This window comes from Teleopsis dalmanni, chromosome 2 (assembly GCF_002237135.1).
Source record: "Teleopsis dalmanni isolate 2A chromosome 2, ASM223713v2, whole genome shotgun sequence".
NCBI classification, from domain to species: Eukaryota; Metazoa; Arthropoda; class Insecta; order Diptera; family Diopsidae; genus Teleopsis; species Teleopsis dalmanni.
In genome coordinates, this window is record NC_051847.1 from 81,372,193 (window position 1) to 81,380,617 (window position 8,425).

Sequence of the window (8,425 nt, forward strand, 5' to 3'; positions counted from 1 at the left end):
AAACAATATTATCATAGACGAAAATATTAGTATTAAATATCCGAAGCTTTGATAATTCTCTGAATATTGCCAATATTATTTTTATAATTATTCTTATAATAGATTTTAGATATTATTCTTATAATAGATCTTTCTAAGTGTAGTATATTCTATATATACTATATATATACATATGTACTCTTAAGCCCTTATAGTCCTTAAAGCTATCGGTCACGTATTCCTATAAAAACTCAAAATAAATTGATATAAGATTATTACCGATACTTATATAAGCGATAATCAAAGCCTTGCATTCTCCATACTTTAAATCAATATACATTTATATATTGTGTATATAAAATAGATATTTTTTGAATAGAATATTATTATATTCTATTCGAAATTCAGCTTTATGAATTCTTTTTCTATAATGATAAAAAACATATTTCATTATTTATTTTTGTATTTACAGATATTGCCGTGATTATTACGTAAATAATATTACTACAAACTGTTCAGTATCAAATACAAAATGTTCATCACCCACTTTATCATATGAGGGGCAGAATGAAGAAGAGATCGTTATAAATGAGGTAAATCCCATGAATGACAACATAAAATGTGCAAGTAGTGCAAATTTAAAAAGAAATAATAGCGCTAATCATTGGACCCTTTCCACTCCAGTGCGTCGTAGCAGTTCCTTAAAATTCATTAATAATGCTACATCACCAAGTAGAATATCACATTTCAGCTCAACCATAAACACAACTCCCAATATTACGACCAAATCACAACATTCACTTCTACAGCTACCACCACGTTCATCCACTTCAGCATCTCATTATCGTGATAATGTTGATGATGCTGATGACGACAACAACATGGACGATAATGCGGACATATGTTCGCTGCGTTCGTGGAAAAGTGCCTCAGCTAATTTTATAACTGCATTACCAAAACGATGTACACTCTCCTCCTTAAGTGTTAACAGTTCTGCTAGTGGTGCATCACTTAATTCCTCCAACACCCAAAAACGTACCATACCCAAAGCTAACATTTTGTCACAATTCGAAAAACAATTGCTGCACAAGGACATGAAAAGAAATAGCTTCCGTGCTGTCTCAGCTAGCACAAAAGATTTTGTTATGAATCCATTATATGATCGAGATCAATTCTATGGCACAAATGGTAAACCAAAACTATCTGTAAAGGCAGATGATGATCAAGTAGACTCTGGTATAGATAGTTGTCTAAATGGTTTTAGTGGAAAAGATATAAAAAATCAAAGCAACAATAGCTTGCTATTTTAATATTTTAAACAATTAAAAGCTTTTAATTAACAAAACAATTTGTACAGAAATAAATTTAAATAATTAGTAAGCATTTTATATATTATTTTGTAAATAAATCCTTATTATTTACTAGTCAAATTTAATTTCAGTTTTAAATATTAGATTGAAAGCATTTCTGAAGAAAGAGAATAGGATTTTAATTGTTATTTGTCTTAAAGATTTAGTCATTATTATGGTCAGAAATATGTTAAAAGTATAAATTGTTTGCTTAAAAAATATATTAGCTATTATAGTCATCTTTGCACTTATAAGAAAACTTTAAAATATATAAATAAAATTTTTAATTATATGATATTTGGAAAACGTTAATAAAATTATACGAAAAAATGTCTAAAAAATACAACTATTTTATACTTCTATTATAAAATATAGTCGTATAGCTATTGCAGCCATTATTGTTTGGCTTAGGAATTAGAAAAAATAAAACAGTTCATTCTACAAATGTTAAATCTCAGCTAAGCGAACCAACATTCTCATAAACAGACATTTATCTATCTTAATCGTTTTTATTATTTTCATACTGTCCTCTTAACTGGACAGAATTGCTGGTTCTATCGATGTTCGTTTAAGAGAGTTTCCACTGTAATTACATGATATTATAAATGATTAATGCATACGTACGTTATGATCTGCGGTTTTTGTAATATTAACAAAGAGATTTTTTTATAGATTTAAAGTTAGATACTTACAGTTCCTGACAAGAATATTCGCAGAAAAAAATTGTAAATAGTGGTTTCTCATTGTGAACAATCACTACCCCTTTTTTCATTTTAAATGTCAATAAAAATAAAAAAATATTCCTTTTCTACATAACACTTAAGAACTTAAATATGTATCATAATAGCACTCCATTCTTGCCAATTTTTTCCTTTATTTCTGCTGACACCTACACTGCGTAAGTCATTGTTCACTCCACCTATCTATTTTCTGCGTGTTTCTACTGTTCCTTATAATCTGTCGTCTAACATTCATTTATTATAATTATGACATTTTAGATAAAACAGAAATTACTTAGATCTTAGATAATTAACATATTATCCTCCTCTGACAGATTTTAGTCGTAAAATAGAAACAAACCAACTAAGTTAGTTATATCTGCTTATTGGTATATATATAATTAGTATGATGCCTACAATTGTTGAGCAAATATGAAAATACTTCATCAGGTATTATCTTACTATGCTTTTACACAAATAATATAATTTAAGTTTTTAAACAATGTATTATTATTATTGTCATTGTGAGTAATTTGATTTCAAAAATTTAATACAAACATCACCAACATAAATATATATAAATATGTATATATGTTGGCGCTATATATTCCAGTCGAAGCATAGGTAAGTAGACAGGATAGCGTAGTAGGGATAGAATTTCTAACTTATCAGCTAACAAACTTAGACCAAATCAACCTATTACGTTAAGATGCCAGTAAGACTTCTAAAATATTATGTTTCGATAAATGTTTTAAACCAAAGCTTGGGATGCAGAGGAAATTTTAATAACGTCTCCTATACGAATTTTTATAATATATATAAGCTTATAACAATTCACGCTGGCTTTCTGTGATTTAAAGTGCGCCCATATTGCCTAAGTCCATTGACTTACGCAATATGATATTTCAATCCATTGAAGAACCATTTTTGTAAAGTTATTATAAATTTATAAATTGTTGAAGATGTAGTATATTCAACCTAAACATTGCTTTAGGAAAGCATAAAAAGCAATATGACCCATAACCAATTGCAACTGAATCATATCTTAGGCCCCATTAAGTAATTAATGCGTTGGTTCTTACAAATAATGTGCACAGGCTTTTTATATACCGCCATGCTTTCCGTGGCAAGCTTAGATTAATTGGTTAGGCAGCTAATGGTCCTTTCAGTGTTGAACCGGCTAAAATGCAGTTTTTATTTGTATGGAATCCGGACTCAAACCAGTTTTTTGCTATAGACACAGGAAGTCTTTGACATTTAAACTGAAATGTGATGGTCAGCATTTATAAAGATATTTGAATAGTATTAATATATTATAAGTGTTATAAAATATATTATTGATAGCTATTCAAATTTAGCTACGTATCGACTAGCTTAACATGATAATACTTGAGAAACACACAGATCCCAGAGCCATAACATAGGAAAGATTGATCGCTGATGTTAAAAATGCGGAGACATAGTAGATTGATATGTCACGTGACTCCAAACCTGCCATGGGCAGTAGAAAGCATAATGTAGTATAATTTTATTGCTATTATTTTTCAATGTTAATAAATTCACAGACTTTCAAATATTTCTGAACCATATACATTGACATGCAATTAAACTAAATTTCTTTGATTTTTTTTATTGAGGTATTTTAAGATTTTATTAAGAATCTCTCTTATATTCATTTTATCTTTTATGTGCCTTTAAATACGAAATATCTAGATTCATTTAGATATACTTATATACTCTTATTTATAGAATAACACTTGTGCCATTAACAGTGTAACAAATTTAAATGATAGTTCAAGTTATTTTATCAAAGTTTTAAGTTTCAAAATTTGACGCTTTCGACTAACAATTTTTGGGGCGTGGCAATTACTTTTCGAATTTGCAACAAAATGTTTCCAAATCCTCAATTCAGCAAATATTTTATGTCAAATAAGTGGCAAAATTTATTTTAAACTCTGCAGGATATGCAAAAAAAAAGTTAAATTTTTTTTCTAAATTTATAAAGTTTAAATAATTTAAATAATTTAACATTGAAATATATTTTTCTTTTATTTTGAGTTTTTATTTTAGTTGCAAGTACGTATTTTAGCCTGGAGTTTTTTATATTGAATTGTCATTTAATTAATTAATATTTTCATCTTTATTTTATTTATTTTAATGCTCGTGCTTTTTATTTATAAACTGTATAACAAATGCACAAAATAGTTTATTTTATAATGCAAAATTCAATTAATATGTGTGAATAGTTATTAGCTAATATTTTGTTTATTTTTTAAAAATTTCATTATTTGTACAATAAAATTTTAAATATTTTAAATGAAAATCCAAAGAATATTAAGCAGTTTTTAGTCAAATTTGTGGCAAACATATTTGCATGTCCATTTGGTAAGTAAAAATAACAAAAAAAAAATTTTTTAAATAAAATAGTTCTCTGTAGTATTCCATTTTCCAAGATACAAATATGTTCTAACTTTTCATTTCTGTTAAAAAGTCTTAGTTATTATTAATTACGTGAGGACTAAATAATGACTTCTTCGCAATATTTTTTGGGGAATTCCATTTTCGACGATAATAATATATTCTAACTTTTCATTTCTGTTAAAAAGTCTTAGTTATTTTGTTCCAAAAAATAATTATAATTTTTGTATACTTTATTAATTAAACGAAGACTGAATAATGACTTCTTGTTTCAACCGACCTACTTTATATAGACAAAATCTTTATAAAATCAGCATCGATAATGTGACAGAACGTCATCACTGTCTAAAACAAAAAACATGTTATATAACTACACTCTAGGGCTCTAGGGTAAGAGTATACTGTAACAAAAACTTTTCAGGACATCTAATCAAAACAGAAATTTCTCTAGTAAAACCATTCTAACATACTTCTTCTTAAATCTTGACCTACTTTACAATACTCCTCAAGTCCTCACAGTGTCTTACAACTGCTTTGCAATCATTAACATCAAGTCAGCGGAAACATCTCATCTTTATTTCTCCATTATAGCAAAAGAAAAACATAAGGAATCTTAATAAGTATAGTTGTGGTGTCACTGTTACAGAATCAGTAACTTAGCTAACTCTCCAAGACTTTATATGACCTTCAAAAATCCTAATTCTAGTATTTTTTCTTCTTTGATATGATGCTGCTTTCATTATTATGGGATTAGCAACCCTCCTGTTAAAGTTTCCTACACACAGATAGTTGATTGCAATTCGGTTTAAATTCACAGCTTTACATTTCGGGATGGGTATTAGGCCCTGTTGCGTCAATAAAAAGTAGTATAGAACCTATTTTACAGAGTTTTATTGCCTCTTCCCATGAATATTCCCAGGAATCTATTTCGTATGTGCATTCGCGCAGGGCATTCTTTCATGTGTGGCTGACTCTTCATTCTATTCGCAGAATTTACAGTTTGCATCCGTATGTATACTTATCTTTTCTATCTGCCATATGAACATTAAAGGCAGTACTCACTGCCCATTTATAATTGCTGTCCACAGCAATTTGGTTCAAAGTAGATTGCTTATTTGTTCAAATTTTTCAAAATTCATACTTTATACGGTGTAAAGTAGATAGGGTGGAAGTACTTTTTAGGATCTAAATATCTCTAGTCATTCGTTCTTATTAAAATATGCTATTAGTGATAGTGCAGTATATAGAAAAGAAAGAATTGATTGAATATATACTATATCTTTTAAATGTGTAATTCATGTATTTTTAATAGATTATTAGTAAAACTTTAACATAAATTTATTTATCGCTGACTAACGTCATTTTACTAAAAAAAATAATTTCTAACTTAACTCTAACCATTTTTAAAAATTTTGTGATTTTTTACTATTTTTTGAATGCTTAATAATATTTATTTAAAATCTTCTACTTATTTTCTATAATTATTATTACTACTACGTAATTCTTTACTATAGTCTTATTATTATTGCATGATATTTATAACTGGTAATTCTAAATATTTAAAATTAATACTTTAAACTAAAGCTATCGTTCGTAAATAGTGTTTATCTATTTTAATTTATATATTCGACTAAATTAACAATCTTTGATTAGTGGGCTATATCATTTACGTAATTTTAATAATTAATTAAAGTTAAAATATACTTTATATTAACATTAGCAATTATTTTATGCTTCGGGCCTAGTTTTAAGTTATTACTTCCTTCATGAAATATAGTTTATAATAATATATGCATAAGTATTGACGGTTTTTTAAAAAAATTTCAGTATCCTTTTAAATCATTCATGATAATATATTATTTTTATTTAATTATATGATAAAAAAAAGTAGCAGTAAACATTCCATTTCAAAATTAACGTTATATATTAAACTGTAAGTGCCTTTTACTAACAAATTAATGGGTTTATGTTTTTTATGCATTCTTCTATTTTCATATACAAACAAAACACTCAAAAAAAACAAAAACAAATAATACTACATTTTCAAAATAACAATTTCAAACTGCTTATAAAAAATGCTTTTAATACTGCACTGTAAGCAGCCAGCAAAAGTATCTGATTCACAAGCTAACGCTACCACTCAGTTAATATCTGAGACTGGTATTTATCAAGCTGTACCTGCCCAAGCGGTGGTGGAAGACCATGCCTCCATTGAAACCTATTCGACTCCATCAATGCAATCATTAAACACAATCACAAGTAGCGATGATTCGGATACAGTGCGTGTCTATGATTTTAATAAACAGGAAACCATCAAAATTCGCCAAGAAATCAAAGAAAAAAGTGCAGCAGATGCAGTTGTTGCAGATACAATTGAAACAGCTACTGAAGCTTCAACTGCAGGTCCGATAGCTAAGAAACCCCGTCCTACGGAATTAGCAATTCAAAGTAATACTAATAATGCTAATGCTAATACTAATGCTGCAGCTAATTCAGAAACACCATCTTCTCCGACCACACCGGTCGTAACGCCTGCTAGAGGCAGTACTCCAACAGCTTTTAAATTCTTACAACCAAAACGAAAACTTATAGATCCTAGTCAAGTATTATCCTTCGATGAGGACATGCCAGTAAGTATTCACCTACAAGCTTGTTAATGCAATAATACAATCATTCATTTAATGCAATCATTTAAATTATTTAATTATTTTTGTTTTTCAGGAAGAACCTCTAGAAAAACCAGAAGAAAAGCCTGTTATTGAAGAGGATGTTGCTCGTGCATTGCCGTCAGTTAAAGCACTAGCACGTGCATTTATTTTGGCATCAAATAAAAATACTAAAACTGATAAACGTTGGCCTATGGTAAGTTCTCATAAACACCGGACTATAGTGAGTTGTACGTTTCAAGTTGAGCTTGATATTATTCAAGCTAATATTTACCAAAGTTTTAGTTGTCAATTTTATTATAATTAGTTAGATATATGTACTATAATATATATGTACTAATATATAGTATAATAATAATATATGTACTATATGTATATAGTACATATGTACTAAAACTATAAGGGGTTTGGGTTCGAACCCCAATAACGTATGGTCTATAAACACGCTTAGAAAAAGCTTGATAGTTTTGTCTCAAAAATAGATCTTCAAGCACTCCTTAAATTCATAAAATGTTTGCACAGGCTTATATATTACATATTCTTATATGTTATCGGTAGAGATGAATAGGTCTAAATGTCGCTAACAGCTAACATTTATATTAGATATAGCTAGGTTTACGGAATCGCCGTTTAATTCAGACAATCAAGAGCTACTGATGCCATTTATATGATTTAACATTTAGAAAAATAGATCTTTTTTAACCTAAGCATAAATAATAAGCAATTAATTTGTTATTTTTATTTATTTTAGCCAAAAACAACAAAAAATACTCTTTCACCAGCACCAATTAATAAACTTGAAACTAGTCCATCAGTTGCGGAAATCGCTGAAGATGCAACTATATCTTCAGATTTATCTTCACTCGAAACGTAAGTTTTACATATTTAAGAATAAATTGAGTAATATATTTATGTTTAATTTCTTTATTTATATATTAGTGACCCACCTACAAGTAAGGAAGTGGAAGAAGCTATTGAAACGGTGGCAGAAGCAGTTATACTTAATGATCATGCTAAAGAAAATGCGTCACCAGTGCCGGTAAATGATTCCACATCTGGCAAATCGAATGCAGCACGCAAATTTCGCTCTGGTTTCCTCAGAAGTAATATTGCTTTCTTTGAAAACTTAAAGTTTAAGTGAATATTACTAAATTCCTTCTAATGAAATGAGTACAAGTTAAAAACAAAAAAAAATTTTTTAAAATTTCACGATTTTGTTATACAAAATTATAAAAAATTTTATTAAAGCGTATTTGACCATATATTGAAAAAGCTGAAGTGCCATCACGTTTGA

General features: G+C 28.3%; 1 protein-coding gene across 1 annotated transcript; it reads left to right on the forward strand.

The window, feature by feature from the left end:
• Positions 1-451: 451 nt before the first annotated feature.
• On the forward strand, positions 452-8,418 carry LOC119680578. The gene is made up of 5 exons (XM_038093475.1): positions 452-572; positions 6,568-7,095; positions 7,187-7,327; positions 7,883-8,001; positions 8,071-8,418. Exons 2-5 carry the CDS (start codon positions 6,700-6,702, stop codon positions 8,270-8,272), a joined length of 858 nt encoding a protein of 285 aa, XP_037949403.1. The 5' UTR covers positions 452-572; positions 6,568-6,699; the 3' UTR covers positions 8,273-8,418.
• Positions 8,419-8,425: the final 7 nt, after the last annotated feature.